This window comes from Taudactylus pleione, unplaced genomic scaffold, assembly GCF_031769625.1.
Source record: "Taudactylus pleione unplaced genomic scaffold, aTauple2 ptg000065l, whole genome shotgun sequence".
In the NCBI taxonomy this organism is placed as follows: Eukaryota; Metazoa; Chordata; class Amphibia; order Anura; family Myobatrachidae; genus Taudactylus; species Taudactylus pleione.
The window spans coordinates 10935948-10952992 of NW_028284467.1; the positions used below are offsets into that span (position 1 = coordinate 10935948).

Sequence of the window (17045 nt, forward strand, 5' to 3'; positions counted from 1 at the left end):
CTCATTTAACACCTATATTATCGTGCTGCTGTGACGAATGAGGCATACAACAGCTACTTTTTCCTGTTAAAATTTGTTAATTACTATAGTTTTTTTTTTCTTAGATCATATATTGATACTTTAGCCTCATTGGGTAAATATAATTTAAAGTTAAGGCTGAGCTTTCATTGTTCAGTACTATTTTGTAATGTCCGATCTATATCTGTAGGATGTTAATATTATATTTGTATTATTGGTCAAATATTACAAACTGGTTATGATCTAGGTGAGCGTACATTATTATGATTATTTTATATTTCAACATTCCATTTGTATTTATTTATTATTATATTATTTAACTATATATATTCCTTATTTTAATTTAAATGTATTTTAATTTTACATTTTTAAATATATATGTTTCTTATCTATGTTTATATGCGATATGATTATACTAAACTATGCATGATTTAAAAGGTTTTTCTTATATATTCTACATAAAACGTACATTAACAAAATCATATTGATTGACTTTACCCATGGACAGTTGTTTCCACTAATTGTCTTTTAAGCGTCACCTGTGAGAGCAGGTATATCTAGGCACTATGCAGGTCTCCCCCATTACCTTTGATAAAGTCACATGATATGTGATGAAACTAGTTAGGCGGGACGCTTTTACCTTTTCACTGTGCTACACTGGATACACAGTTGCCATCCGTTATTGGTCTGATGCTTCATTAAACACCTATACCCAGGACTTTCACAGCAAACTTTGCAGCAGAATTCCTTTACATCAGTAGCACCTGTCACAGATGTGTGCATTTCCTGGCATACAATACAGGATACCGGAGGATTGAATCACACAAAGGGGGCCCCCACATTTGCCGACTACAAAGACACGAAGGCAACACTGTGAATACGCAGTGCAACATAGTTTCTCTAATCTGCTGTGACTGTGATTGTTCTATATCCCGGCTCAGTGGCTGCTTCTTGGAGTATTTTATACAGCTGTATTTTTGCGCAATCATACTTGGGGCTGGTGACTACAGCACGAGATCGATATCATTTATGTACCTCACAATATTTCACTGCATATGACCATATGTGACTTTTCTTTTTAAACAACACTGAGGACTGTTTTTCTAAACCTGCTAAATCAATTAGCCGTTATTATCTTCATTGTGGAAGCCTTTACTATCTGACCTATAGAAACACCTAACAGCTCTCAGTATCTATTATACGTGTTTTATTCTGTTGTGCTGGACTACAGCTATTTGCAAATTTTGTATTGATACATTTAATAGTTACACAGTGTTATAATCATTTCAAAGTACAATATTAGTTTGATTTTTTAGTGTTATATGTATTTATTTTTGTTATTGATTTTATGTGGCATCCTTAGTGGATATTAAATATTTATTGTGTATTTATGTACATTCATTATTGCATTATTACTTTTCCAATAATCTATTTGATTTAATATAGACTCAGCGCAGATTTCGCTTTTTTCGGTTTCTCCAAATTACCAACATACACAGAGGTGGGTTATCTGCTGCAGTTCTATTTATCTTATATATGATTTACAGTGATTAGCTAGAAGCACCAGAATTGTGTTTTTTCTCTACTATTTGGAAAACTACATGAGTTACACATTTCTTTATTTATATACAGTGAACATATTAATAAAACACCAACATATTGATGGAAATGGGGCAGTGATCACTGTAGTGTCACATTAGTATGTAGGCAAGTGGCATAAACCTGTTACCCGTTTTGTGTTTGCTGCCTGTGTCTCAGACTGGTTTATGCTGGTATCTACTTTCCTCTGGCTCAGCAAGATACAGATTCCCCTCCTAAGGTGAGGGATACTGTTGGGGACAATGTAACCTGTATCATCAGCAGCTTTGACCGATAGATTTTAAATGGCAATACAAATAAATGCTAAATCAGGCTTGTTTTCCATTATTTCTATGGCTGTTTTAAAACTGCTGGTCAAAGCCGCCGATGATTGGCAACTTTGACAACCTGCACCTTAGTAAATCTACCCCCTTGTTTCATCTGGACAGGCTAAGCTTCTGTAACTGAGCAGCTAGAGAGGGAGGAACGAGGAGGAGCACCACTGCCTAGCTTGCCGGACCAGTCTTTTTAGTTACACTGTCACACAGAATAGCCAGACATGGTGCAAAGTAACAAGTGCTTGTAAGATCTGCTGTTACAGCCAGCATTAAGTAGACATTGGAGACATGCTTATGTTTTTAGTGTTGGGCAGCGTTGGCAATGCCTACCAGGTCCCAGCTCCCAGCTCCCGAGACAGATGGTTAAAGCTGCCTAATGGATGTGCTTGTCATGTAGGGCTGTCACCTGCATCTACAACCAGAGAAGGGTATGTCATTTTAGTCTGCATTCTCTTGGTGCCATCCAGGGGTCTCTTGATGTTGGAAAGATTAGTGGGTTCAGGATACTTACAGTAATTGATGAAAGAGGTGCAGGCTATTAGTCAATTTGTTGCTGGTTACTAATGAGATGGGTCCAGGTTAATAGTGAATTAATGCTGCTTAATGAGTAGATAGGTGCAGGTTACTGGTCAATTGGTTGTCTGTTAATAGTCAGATTGATGCTAGTTGCTCGCAAAATGGATATTTTACTATTCTTTTTAAATGATAACTGATCTAATTGGTGCTGCACTACCTGCTAGTCCTATGTAGTATGTAAGTGTGACTATGATGTCTTTGGCATAATATATGGCTGAGTCTGAACAGGCCACATTATACATTCTTAGGGCAGTTCAATTTCCTTCCAGACCCTTCCAGAGTGACCTGAGAACAGTCATGAAGGCACACTGCGGTCATGTATCTTCACTTCATTTTTCTTTGCTCCCCATAGAGGCACACAGGAAAATTAGCTGATTCCTTACCGTAATATGCGGTAAAGTGCTCAGCGAATCAATGGTTCCGATTTTCTGACCTGGTAAAGTGGGTTATCTTTCCTGGAATGTGGTCTTGAACGGGAAGATCTTGAAGTGGCAAAGTGATGTTTGTATAGGGGGTGAGCTTTGGCCAAATAATTTGAGGGGCTTATTTTGTCCTGTTTTGCATTTTAAATGTTGAGGTATACATTTTCTGAATTTGTATCCTGTTTATTTAATTTTGTCATGTGGTTACCAGTCATACTTCACCGTGTACACCCAGTGGCGTCACAAGGGGGCTGTGGGCCGCAACCAGGTGTCACCCGCCGAGGGGTGACACCAAGGTGCAGACTCTCCAGCAATGACAGGAGCCTGGGTCCTGCACTGTATAATAATATACAGGACCCGTTCGCACATGCGCAGACCGGGTCCTCTGCATGCACAGATCCCAAACATCGGATTTGTATGTAACTATTTTATTTTTGTTTATATTTTTAGTGACATTTCTTCAAGAGGGAATATGATCCTGCAGTGTAACATGAAGACTTTTCAGAGATGCAGACAAGAGTAAACATAATCACTAAATACACCTAGTAAATGAGTGTGATGCAATGGATATACTGTAATGTTGCATTCAAAAAGTAGACAAATTGCCATTTATTGTCATATCCTGCATATATATAGTGGAATTATTACCACTGATTGTGTGTCCTTTTCTATTGTGTTCTACTTTCCCCTATGTTAGGGGTCATTAATGTTTTGAATAAATAGTGATTACTTTATCTAGTCCCTTCTATTTTGATTTTTATTATATTTACTCAGCACTTTGGTGGGATTTGTCTACTTTTTGCATACGTTTTTTACAGTCCAATTAAAGTGATAGGATCTCCTCTTATTCCTATAAGCTGCAGAGCTCTGCGTCCAAAAGTGTCACATATCCTTTATATCTATAATGCTGCATTTTGCTTATGTATGAAAGGATTGAAACTGTTATAAGATATTTGCTGGGGATAAATTCTTTATTAGCAATTTGTTATTCGTATTCAGTAATATATATACATATATATAGTTTATATTTTATTGTTGTTTGCAGAATTCTGTCCTGGGAGAAAGGTGTGATACATTTAGACATTCTGGAATAAAGAAGAAAATATATTATTAGAGCACAATCCCACGTATTAGACTCTGATAACAAGGAGCAGAAATATCATGACCACTTGTACTTGTATAACAGTACTGCAGACACAAATGCCCCAAATATGTAATTTTAGACATCACTTCGTTGACATTTTAGTAGCTTTAATAAGCTATAAAAAGGAAAAAGTCTAAATAAAGGCACGATTTTCTTATGACTGCAGTGTGGGTAATATATACTGATAAAGTGATTTTGTTTACTTTATGTCCTGACATGATGATTGTACCATTCAGATGTAAATGACCCAAGTAATATACTGTAACAAATAATATATAGGTCTGCGTTATCAATTAGTTACAAAATGCTTTGTTGCTGTATTTACATCTAATGTATTTGCACCCAATTTGTGGGAGTTGCTTTAACACATAAGTGAAATTAGTAAATAGACCCCGCTGTCACACAGACTAGAACAGCCGGACCTGGGCCCTCATTCAGAGCCGCTCGCTATTTGCGGTCGTTCGTTCTAAAACAAGGGGTGGCTATTCAAATGAACCGAACGCTAATTGCGGTCTGTTCACGCCTCTAAGTCTGAACGAGCGAGCAAAACTTGCGGTTGTAATTTTGAAAAATACGCCCCCTTGCCGCTCGCACCATACGTCATGTCCGCTATTTAATAGATTAATCAAGTACATCGAACAGCGTATGAACTGCTCGCTATTCTTGTGGCTGTTTTTTTCAACCGCTATTTTGCGAGCAGTTCTGAGTAAAAAAAAACCAAGTGACGTGGTCAATGACGCTGCTGTATTAATTATGCACTCCCTTAAAACGCCCGTTTTGACCTTTAAGCACGCCTGCGATCTAATTCCACCCCCCCGTTTTCAAGCACCTTCCCCTGTTACCACCCACATACGCCTCCTTCTATCACTCAAAATAGCAGGCATTCGCTATATTGCGAACAAACGATTTTCGGCCGCACTGACTGGTTCGCGCATGCGTATTAAAAACCGTACGCATGCGCAGATGTGCGAACATCGGTCAGTACGAACGAGCGGCCGCTTACGAGCGGCTCTGAATCAGGGCCCTGGTGCATTGGTGCAAGCCTGTAAGATCCGCAGTCACTGTCAGCATTAAGTTGACATTAGGGACATATATTAAATATTTGAGTTGCTTTAAAAAAATATACTAGTACTTCATACATGCCTACTCTCCCGGAAGTCGCTGGAGGCTCCCGATATTTCGGGTAACCCTCTGCACCCCCGGTAGAGTAGGCCCTTCTCCCTCATTCCTGTCTACTTCCTAGTGAAGTGGGCAGAATGGGGGGAATTTTCAAGAAGATCGGGGGTCCCCGAGTAGGGGGCGGGGCTTTCTGATGCAATTCTACAAATATTGTCATTTGGTCCACCCCCTATTTAAATATGTGCTATTTGCATCAATTTACCACAAGGGGGCCGGATTTAATTACGCGAACCATCAGTCCCTCCCCATCTGCACCCACCTGCTTCTCCTCTCCGGGCTTCTCCCAGGGGAGGAAAAATGAAAAGTTAGCCAGTATGTAGTACTTGTTAGTGGCACTAAAGCCAGGAGAAGTAGAGAAGTAACCCATAACAACCAATCAGCTCTAGCCATCATATATCTAGCACAGTCTCTAAACTGACAGACGCTGATTGATTTCTATGCAACTTCTCCACTTTATCTCTGTTAAAGATAAAACATCTCCCCCACTGTATGCTATGAAATACTGATAGTATTTCACACCTGAGACATCCTATAGCACTTTACTTCCCTGTGAGATACGATTCAGTTATGCGACAGTTCCTAGCTATTATATAGGTGGTGCTAGAAGTATAAGTTATGGTTATACAGTATATACATTACAATTATGACAGAAGAAGGAAAGCATTGTTATCTGGAACATCCATAATGGGTCACTTACGCTGTCGATCCACCCAATGTAAGCAGAGACTCTGGTAAACACTGATGGTTTCTGGAAGTAGTTGCACCCAAGAGAGGATCCAAAGCTGACAATACCATGGACCTGGTACACACCACTGACAGAGCAGCTGAGGGGTCCACCAGAATCACCCTGAAAAAAACACAGACAACAGAGATAATTGACATTACATATTAATACAACAGTTCGGTAATTACATTGCTTCATATTTTTTTCCCATTAGGGACTAATTCAGAGATTTTTGCACAGCCGATATTTATACAAACAGAGCGATTGTTAGCCATTGTGCATGTATGAAAGCCGCACTGTGCATATGCAGCGATTGCATTGCAAATATGCTCAAACAGAGGAACTACTGGCAAAGTGAGTGACAGGTAGTCTGGGGTGGTAACGGGGGTGGTTGGTGGTTAGAAAAACGCAGGCATGTCAGACCGTTTAAACGCCATTTCATCGGTGTGCATAAATTAGCCTTTGCAATCTCCTTCACAGCATGAGAGCTGTCTGCGTGTCAGGAGAGCTGCAGAGCTTACAGCTGGTCAGACCTGACTTACATGCCAGATGTGCAACAATGGTACCGATGTTTACACTGTTGCATGTCATCGAAATGATATGAGGAGGCAGCAGTGGGCGTCCCTATGCTGGGCTGTGCTTTGGAAGGCATTAGCATATTTTAGCAACTGCGATCCATGTGAGAATGCAGCTGCGATTGCATTAGCGTAAATCTCGGAATCAGGTCCTTAGGGGAACATTTAAGTAAGCCTGAAGAGAGATAAATTGTGAGAGATATAGCACCAACCAATCAGCTCCTAACTGTAACTTTACAGGCTGTGTTTGAAAATGACAGTTAGGAGCTGATTGGTTGATGATTTATCGCTCTTCAAGCTTTATTAAATCTCCCCCTTAGTATTTAACTTTTAGAAATTTCAAAAACCCTTTATCATTATTTAAGCAGCATAGAACTGTTTACGACCTTACCACTTATACTTGTCATTTATTATTCTAAAATACATATATTAGTTGATACAATTTGCAAGTAGTTTGATTTATAGGGCCAAATGTAATAGAATGAGAGTTTAGAAGATGTGAAAATGTGAGAGTTTAGCAGTAACCTCTCACTCTATTACATTGGTTGAGTTCAATATTCAAAATAGGAAAACATCTGGATCAGAGTTTAAATTATGAGAGATTTTTGAGTCTGAAAAACATGCGAGTTTCCTTGCTCTGGTACTCTAAACATTGGGCGAGTTTAAAAAGTGTGAGAGTTTATTCTCAAATTTTCTAAACTCTCACCCTATTACTGTACATTTGGCCCATAATCTCTATCTTTTTATATGACCTGGGTGATATTTATACATTTTTATACATATGCATATTTATACATTTCTTGGTCTATTAAAATAGAGATAAAGTACATTCAACTTACATTGCAGGCAGATGTGATTCCATCACCACCAGCACAGATCATAGAGGTCTTGACTGTAGAGCCCCACCAGGCACTAGTAGAGCAGGTTGCGTGGGCAACAACGGCCAGGTTGGCCTGCTGGAGGATGCTGGGAAGAGCCCCACCGGCTGCACAGAAAGATAAGTTAGTATAATGAAAAAAAAGAAATAATAATAATAATACATAGTCCACGGCATTACTTTTTTACATTACTTTCTTCTGTGTGCTCTATAGAGGCAGAGATCTACGGTCACACCAAAGGCAGTTAGTCAATTTCATCGGAATCAGTATGGGATGGCGGCAGTCAGAATCCCGGCTGTCAGAATCACGACACTGGCATCCCGACAGGTCTAGTATTCCGACACTTGTTTGGAATGCTAACCCTCTCCCTACCCTAACCCTCCCTCTTTGGTGCTTCCCCCCATAGTGCCTCAACCTAACACCCCCCACACACCCTAAACCTAACCCTCCCCTCTTAGTGCCTAACCCTAACTTCCTTCCCCACCCTGATACTTACCTTCAGTATCCCGGCAGTCGGGATGTCGACGCCAGTATTGTGATTGGCGTCGGGATTCCTGCACCGGTAATATCAGTGCCAGCATCGCGCTCGCTGGGATACTAACTAGAGATTCCTCTGATGAAACAGCAGAATTATTCCCTTTGTTTATTTTCTATTTCATTTATATTAATTTATAAAGTATAGGATTTCATTATTCTCATATTTGTATTTGATCTTTTACTGTACTTATGATTCTGACAATGTTGAATATATATATATTTAACAAAATAAAACAGACATGTCCTTTCCTAAAATTGTGCTATTGCTCTTATGCCTTTTTCATTTAAGCCTCTCCAATTATATATTACTATAAAATCTAGCCCATTTTATAGACAAAGCTGTACACAGAGAACTTACTGGTGAGTCTTCCCCAGCCTGAAACAATGCAGTTGTAATCATGGGCCAGGATATCGCCATCAGCGGGCAGTGTAGCCAGTTGCACAGAAGTGTTCAGGGTAGCACTGGAGGCCAGCCAGAGTATAGCAATATCAAAGCTGCAAAAATACAAATATTGAGAATATTCAAATAAGTAAAGGAAAAATGTATAATCGCAATACATTGTATATTATATTGTATAAAATATTGTATAAAAGTGTTCTATTTTGTTAACCATACTAATGTCAGTGGTTGTTACTGTCAGCGAAGAGGTTTACTTATTGGCTAAAAATACTCTATAGAGAAAATAAAGCAAGAGGTGGGGTAGCACACTAAACACTACAAACATTGGAAGGTTTTTTTTTGTAATGCACTAAATTAATTTTAAAAGGTTTAATAGGCGCTGTAAGTTACTAAACCCAAAACAAAGGGACATTCTCATTCATGGGGAGCTTTTATATAGATACAGTGACTAATGTCACTTCTAAATCTCAGGGTTTCCAGTCAGGGAGTTCTATGATGATCTCTCTAAAATAGATAGCACTGTATTATATATACTTAAAATAAAAATGCAATACTAATAGACATACTCTGCACCATCGCCGATAGTACATCTTTGTGCGCACATCGGCGGATACATGGCGCAGTTGGTGGGCATCTCAACATGACGCTCATGTGCTGCGGCATTAGCATAAAGATGCAGCAATGGCTGCGACAATAGTCACAGCCGCTGCTATAACTTCTCCACTTCTGAATTACCCCCACACAGTGCAGACAATGGCTCTCAGCTACTGGGAGGAGGGACCCGGTGGCCGATCAGGGAAGGGCTAACCTTAGTGCTTCCTGTGCCACAGGAGGGAAAAAATGTGATGGCTGGGAACCATCGGATCTCTGCCATTGATGACATAACCATCAGGAGCAAACCATTGATGAATGTTAACCATTGATGGTTGATGGCCAGGAATGTTGACATGACTGATTGTTATCCGGCATTGCATTGTTTTAGGGCTACGGAGGATGCGCTATTGGGCAATTTGTTGCAATAAAGAAGCATGAAAATGCCGTATCCAGCAAGTCGTTTTCTAAATAAATGAATATTAAGATTCTGACATTGAAGGAAACATAGCAAAATTCACCCTTCTCTGAAACATAGTAAACTATTTTTTTTTAGGGTTAGTTTCACATTAAAACAAGGCACTAAATGGCGGGAAAATGAAGCTTCATAAAACCACGTATTGTTCACTTACTTCATAAAACCACAATGTTCACTTTCTACCTTTTGCCTAGTACAGATTTTATATTATCTTTTTACATGAACTTCAAAGTCTTTTAGTTAGCTGTGATAATCGTTTCTAATTTAGTTCCCTACCCGGCAGCGACATCGTTGGTATTCCAGCTGGCGTGCTGCCTGGTGCTTGACACGGCAATGACCTGTTCAGTGCCTTCATTAACACTGAGGTTGTGATCTCCCAGACCCACACGGAAGGTGAGGGGACTGTTGCAGAGGATGAGAAGAAGGAGCATGGTATTAGCAGTGTGTACTGTCAGTCATTTAATAAAGCATGAACCCAAATATCTTCATCAATTTTATAATAATGTGATAAACACAGCACAAAACAACTGTATGTGCTAATTATAATAATTACTGAAGGAAACAAATATAATGCATTGAGCATATATGGAGTAGGTCAACAAGATCTCAAACCTCTATTTAACTAGCATAATTAGCAGAACAATGGAGATCCCTCAACTGGAATCCGCAGCATCACAAAATATACTCTAATAGGAAACCAGTGCACAAGAGAAAGGGAGTGTTGCTCACAGGGCATGGCAGGTTAATATTGCAGTCATTTGAATTGTCCCCTCCCTTTTATAAGAATCAACCAATACACAAATACAAATCTACGAAGCTTGCCTATTAATATGTAAATCATATATATATGAAGGGCCCCATACACTGTGTGATATACACCTTGCGATGTGACGGCCGATCCGACGGACGATATATCGGGCGGTCGCCACGCATGGGGCAATCTGGTGGATGACTGCCTGATGTGCCAGCATCCCCATCCCCCACCCGCATAGTGCTACATGGGATCGTTCGTCGATCCCTCAGATCAATTGAACATGCAGAAAGATCTGGAGGAGCGATGGACGACCCCACGGGAGCACGCAGCGGACAATATCATGCCCACACATGGAACGATATAGCAGTGATATCGTTCAAAACTGTCGGATCGCCCACTATTTTGCTTCGTGTGTGGGGGACCTTAAGACAGGGAAGCACCCAACTCCTAACACCGCAGCCTGCTGTAGAGGACTTAAAGAGAGCATAAGGAAATATTGAGTTTAGTGTAACCCTTAAGGTGTATAAGGTATATAATTTTATATGATACATATCAATGTTCAGTAGTCTGTAATTCCTTCTATTTAACAACTAGATTAAGTATTTCAATAAATATTATACAAGTGATCTTACAGCATACTTGCCAACTCTCCCTGATTGTGAGGGAGACTCCCTGAAATAGTAGCAATCTCCCTGACTCCCTGAAGAGCCTAGCAATCTCCCTGATTGCACCTTACCTCAATCTTGAAGCTGTTAAATATAAATAAAAATAGCGATATATGCATTCAATTAGTATCATTAGTATCATTTCCCTGCATTGTTTATAAGAGTACAATAATCCCTATGGTTACATGCATATTTTGAAGCGTATCAGTATATTTTCATCAACAAATAGATCTTACTAACTGCTTTGGGGCTCATTTACATTTGTATGTAAATCAATATTATGGCAAACCTCTCTGATGTAGCAGTACACGTCTACTAGACCGCCGCTCATAGGTGTTGCTTTCACAATATCCCTGAAATGCTTCTTCAAAAGTAGACAATTATATCTTACAGTGGACTATTAACAGTAAACAAGCCCGGTTTGTTACCTGTCCACGCAGTGAGCAGCAGTTATCGCACGGTTAGCACGGATCAGGGAACCTCCACAGGTGTGGAACCAGCTGCCGCCAGAGAGATATTGGAGGGATACCTTGAGGAACACAATAACAGAACATTACTTTATGACTCAGTGAACTAAATAATAAAAGCTTGGATATAATGATCAACACATGTTGCTTAATGCTTGATCCTGCAAATAGTATGAAATAAAACATACTGTATGTATGGAAGTTGTGCTAATATGTAAATAAACAAGAATGTTCATTTTTCCAACCTAAACCTTTCAATGAAGTTGTGCTATTTTAAAATCTATTCATGAGACATATATTCCAAAGGCCAAATGTAATAGGGTGAGAGTTTAGAAAATGTGAGAGTTTAGCAGTAAACTCTCACACTTATTAAACTTGGCCAATGTAATAGAGGCCGAGAACATGCAAACTCGCATGTTTTTAGACTCAAAAAGTTTAAACGCTCATCCAGATGTTTTCCCATTTTGGAAATAGAACTCAACCAATGTGATAGTTTGCTGCTAAACTCTCACATTTTCTAAACTCTCACCCTATTATATTTGGCCCCAGGTGTGTGTAGTATGAGCCGTGTATCACATAGTTCAGGGAAACTAATCCTTAAGCCAGTGATTCCCAACCTTGGCCTTCGAAGCACACTAACAGTCCAGATTTTAAGATATCAATGCTTGAGCACAGATGGTAAGTCATATCTTACACTTACAGTTCCCTATGCTTAGTGATTTGGGATGGCAGAGGGAATGATAATAATGTTATTTATATAGCACTTTTCTCCTAATAGGACTCAAAGTGCTTTACATTTGCCTTTACAGCACAAAATACAAAACAAGCTTAACAAGGGACATTAGTGAAATGCTTGGGTGAATACTGTAGGTGAGTCTTGAGTCTATTTTTGAAGGATTCTGGAGTAGAGGCTTCTTGAACTGTGCTGGGAAGTGAGCTCCATAGAGTTGGAGCCACAAAGCTGATAGCTCGACCCTCAAATTAATTCAGGGAGATTCTAGGTCCTATTAATAGTCCTTCATCAACAGATCGCAGTAATCAAGTGGGACAGTAAGGGATCAGAAGCTGCTTCAAGTACCTCTGGCCCTGGTCATGTAAGGCTTTGAAAGTCAGTAGGCCAATCTTGAAAACTATTCGCCATCTTACAGGTAGCCAGTGAAGGGATTGGATAATGTGAGTTATATGGCTGGAACGGGGCTGGTAGGTTAATAGCCTGGCAGCTGCATTTGTACCATCTGCAAGCAGTGCAATTCTAGGGAGATCTTCTTAAAGAAGTGCTTGCTTCTGCTGAAGTTCCTCAGATGATAGAATGAGGATTTAATTGTGGCTGATACCTAATGTTTAAGGGATCTATTTACTAAGCAGTGTTAGGAGACAGAGTGAAAAGTGATAAGGTGCCAACCAATCAGCTCTCAACTGTCATTTTTCAAACACAGCCTGTGAGATGGCACTTAGGAGCTGATTGGCTGACATCTTATCACTTTTCACTCTGTCTCCTAACACTGCTTAGTTAATAGATCCCTTAGTATCAAGCCACTATCCAGGACAACACCAAGATTCCACACATGTTCAGTGTTTTGTATTTCTGAACCCCCAAATGTAAGTCCTGTTGGTTGGCTACAGCCTTGTCCTGTGACCGATCATAAGGACCTCTGTATTATCAGGGTTCAGTCACAACCAACTGGCACTCATCCACTCATGGAGCTCAGCAAGACAGCCATTTAGGATTGTTATTGGGTTCTCAGTACTTGGAGCAAAGGACAGGTACATTTGTGTCTTATCTGCATAGCAGTGGTAGACAAGGCCATATAGGATGAATACAGTAATATATTCCTGGTGAAGGTGACTTAGTCACCCCTGGACATGAACTCGCTATGTATATCAGCAGGTATATATTTTGAGGGTGCTTGACCTGTAACGCATAATACACACTGATTATAATGCCAGCCTTATGAATGGTTGATTGTGGATTACATTCTCCAGCTGATAAACCTTAATTAAGCTGCCGCTATATGACAGGTGTCTGTTCGCATTTGTTACTATTAAGCTTAACAACCATTGTGCCAAAGAAGCGACACTATAAAGTGCCACTACAAGTGCACACAAAGCAATACTCAAGAAATAACCATAAGGGGAAAACCATTGTGGGTCTTGTGAGCACTGCAATAGCTGCATGTCATTAGTAACTGTAAGCATACAGCTGTAGTTTGAGCTGTAATTTAATTTTTTTGGATGCATTTCTCATGTAAAATGCTACCAACCCTACATGTGGCCCCGAGTTGCTTATTTTACACTCATGGAATGTACAATTCAAGCAACAAAAGCTTGATGGACCATGAATGATGCTTATGATGTTTAAGGTCCATTGGGTGTTCAGGATATTGTCTGTGTGTACAGTATAGTCAGCTAGAAAGCCAGATGTACAATCTGTGTGTGTACTATAGTCCTGCTCACCTGCCATGGCCAGGCGTTCTTTACTGCATCTGTTCCTCCTACCACACGTCCATTTACATTTTCTTCCAAAAAGAGTATGTTATCCTCGTGACAATATCCTTTAGGCAGAGAAAATAGATATTGAAGAGACTTACTACTTTAAAAAAAAATGGAATAAGGATTTTTATTAAAACATCTCTTTAGCTCACTAAAACAATATTTGAGAGTTGTTTTTAGCAAAATATTTTATTTGGTAATAATACAATGCAAGTATTGTGTACATATTCATGTTCATTCGGCCACTCGAGTTTCCCTTCATGGTATGTTACATTTGCAAACTATGGATAATGATACATTATTAATACCAGGAACGTACTAACAACAGGGCCTGTGTGCAGCCAGCTCCCTCCTCTGAGCGGTGGGGCTGCCCCAAGCCCTGCATTTTACCTTATGCAATCAAGCGAGTCTGTCCTTCTCCGTGGTGCAATCTTCCCAGCGATATTCAGGAAGATGGCACATACGCACAAGAGAGCAAAGACTGGCACAGCACCAGAGTGTTTGCTTTCACTGCATGGCACCATCTTCCTGAAGATGCCACTGGGATGATGGCGCCGTGGAGGAGGAGGGACCAGCTTGCTGGCACAAGATAAATATACTACACACCCTAAATATACCTGTGATTATAAGTAACCTATAGTGTCAGTTTATATTATAATTAGTTTATTGTAGTATTATAGTATATTTTAACAAATATAATTTTTCAGATAAGGGACAAGTACAATATAAAATTCACTTTTATATTCTTACAAATTGGGAAAAAAAAGTTTTCCTCAGATCAATAAAATGTTAGAACTGTATAATCAATAAAGGACATATGCATACGGGAGGATCTGACCCCCCTGTACACTGTTCCATCTGGAGGTAGCGGGAATTGTTGCTCTCTCTGCAAAAATTTAATGTGATAATTGCGTAAGTTTTGCATTTTAAACGTTCCTATTCAATAATGTTAACTCCTAAAGCCTAGATAATACGAATGTAGATGTAAAGGATATGCATGTAACATTAACTATTGTCTGTTGTATAATGGAGCCTAGTTATTTAGTTGTGTGGACATGATCAGAAGCCTACTCTTCATGCATTTAAATAAACCTATTATCTCATTGTGGCTTTAAATATATTTTGTGAACATTTTGTAAACGGTCCTATTTAAATTTAAGAAGGTGAATAATATTAATAGAACATAGAAAATAGACTTTCTTGCTATTCATCCCTGCGTGAGGTCTCGTCTCTTAAAACCATTAAGGGGAGATGTATCAAGACTTGGTGAGGGATAAAGTGGAGAGTGATAAGGTACCAACAAATTAGCTTCTAAGGGGTAAATTTACTAAAGTGAGAGTTTTTAGAAGTGAGTTTATAAAGGGATGTTGCCCATAGCAACCTATCAGATTCTACTTAACATTTAACTAGCACCTTCTTGAAGATAATAGTTAGAATCTGATAGGTTGCTATGGGCAACATCACTTTTAAAACTCTCACTTTAGTAAATTTACCCCTGACTGTCATTTTTCAAGCACAGCCTGTAAAATGACAGTTAGGAGCTGATTGGTTGGTACTTTATCTCTATCCACTTTATCTCTCTCCAAAGCTAGATACATCTTCCCCTTTAATCTGAAAGAACTAAGGGCCTGATTCAGACCCACTCACGAGCGGCTGTCCGCTCGCAAGTGGGTCGATGGTCTGCACTGAGCATGCGCACGACGGAGGGAGCTCCGTCGTGCGCATGCGCCAGACACGACGAGCGTCTGGCGCATGCAATGTTGATTGACAGCACGCCCCCTTTGGTGGGCATGCCGGGGGCGTGCCTCCATAACGGGGGCGTTCCCAAGGGAACGCCTACCGTCAGAAGCCGGCCCACTGACATCACTAGTGATGTCAGTGGGAGTGATTTTGGCTCTGATAGAGCCAAAATCACTCCGGGCCTTGCGGTTGAAAACCTCAACCGCAGGCTCCGGCTCGCAGTTTCGATGGTCGCGATGGTCAAGACCATCGCGCCCATCAAACTGCACGCTCGTATAGGCTGTGGGTGGTGACCCACAGCTATACGAGCGTCCAGGAGGATGCTCCATTTTTATGGAGGGCGGCCCTCATTCAGAGCGTGCGCTCTGCTCAGAGCGTACGGCTTTGAACGAGGGCCTAAATCCTCTATTTTCCTACAAACGTGTTTTGCTTCGGCTTTACAATGTATGATAAAATTTGCCACAAATTATATAATAAATATGATATATGATAAAGCGTGATTGTAAATTTGAAGACGGAATGAAGACTAGTTGATGGAGAAAACAAAGGACTAGGGACTAGGGGGAAGGGGGTCTTTCAGAATTTGGTCACCTCTGAACAACATAAGTACCGTATGTTTAATTATTACAGTACAATAGTAATTGTAGCAAGGCAATTCAAGAAACCACAAATATAGTACAGTATTTAGGAATTGCTTATAAATATTTGCCTGTATAAATAGAATATACAGTACATGTATTTAGATGATAAAACTTACCGCAAAGGACAAGAGCAGCCAATACAAGAAGCCTGAGCATGGTGAGACGATTCCTGGGCAATTGTTCTGTAAAGACCTAACAGTGGTGTCTCCCCTTTTATATAATTGAAAAAGGCGTCAACATATAGTGAGAATACTTCCAGATGATGCAGGTAACACAGGTGGCAAATGTGTTTCCATGTGTCCCTGAAGGACAAATATGTATAGATATGTTGTTATAAAAAGAATTTCAAATAGGTTGCGTTGCTGTATCTTGTGCAGCTAAACCTAACACGCACACACACACAGAAAAATATTAGACAAAAAAAGACACTATGGGCCAAATGTAATAGGGTATCAGTTTTGGTAAATTGAGAGTTTTGTGCTAAACTCGCAATTTTTCACAACTCTCCAATGTAATAGGTTGTCAGTTCACTAAAACTCGCATTTTTCATAGTTACTAAGAATCCCCATTCTCAAACTCGCATCCAGATGTTTTCACATTGAAAACAATCAACTCGCCCAATGTAATAGGGTGTCTATTTTAGACTCGCGAAAAAAAAGATAACCAAAAGTCTCCAAATAATAGACCTGCTTCAGGCTAGCGAGTATATCCTGAGCAGGTCAGATGAACACAGAAACATGCACATATCCATGAGATACGTGCATCTTTCTGTGTGTACATATGTAAAAGGTTTTAAATTATAAAAAAAAATGACGTTAACCCCCTCCCCAAAAGCATAACAGCCCCTGGC

General features: G+C 39.8%; 1 protein-coding gene across 1 annotated transcript; it reads right to left on the reverse strand.

The window, feature by feature from the left end:
* Window positions 1-3981: 3981 nt before the first annotated feature.
* Window positions 3982-16354, reverse strand: LOC148534679 (chymotrypsin-like elastase family member 1). The gene is made up of 8 exons (XM_088466314.1): window positions 16312-16354; window positions 13779-13876; window positions 11286-11386; window positions 9715-9840; window positions 8328-8464; window positions 7394-7539; window positions 5953-6102; window positions 3982-4017 (listed from the first exon to the last, which is right to left on the reverse strand). Exons 1-8 carry the CDS (start codon window positions 16349-16351, stop codon window positions 4009-4011), a joined length of 807 nt encoding a protein of 268 aa, XP_088322440.1. The 5' UTR covers window positions 16352-16354; the 3' UTR covers window positions 3982-4008.
* Between the last annotated feature and the right edge of the window lie 691 nt (window positions 16355-17045).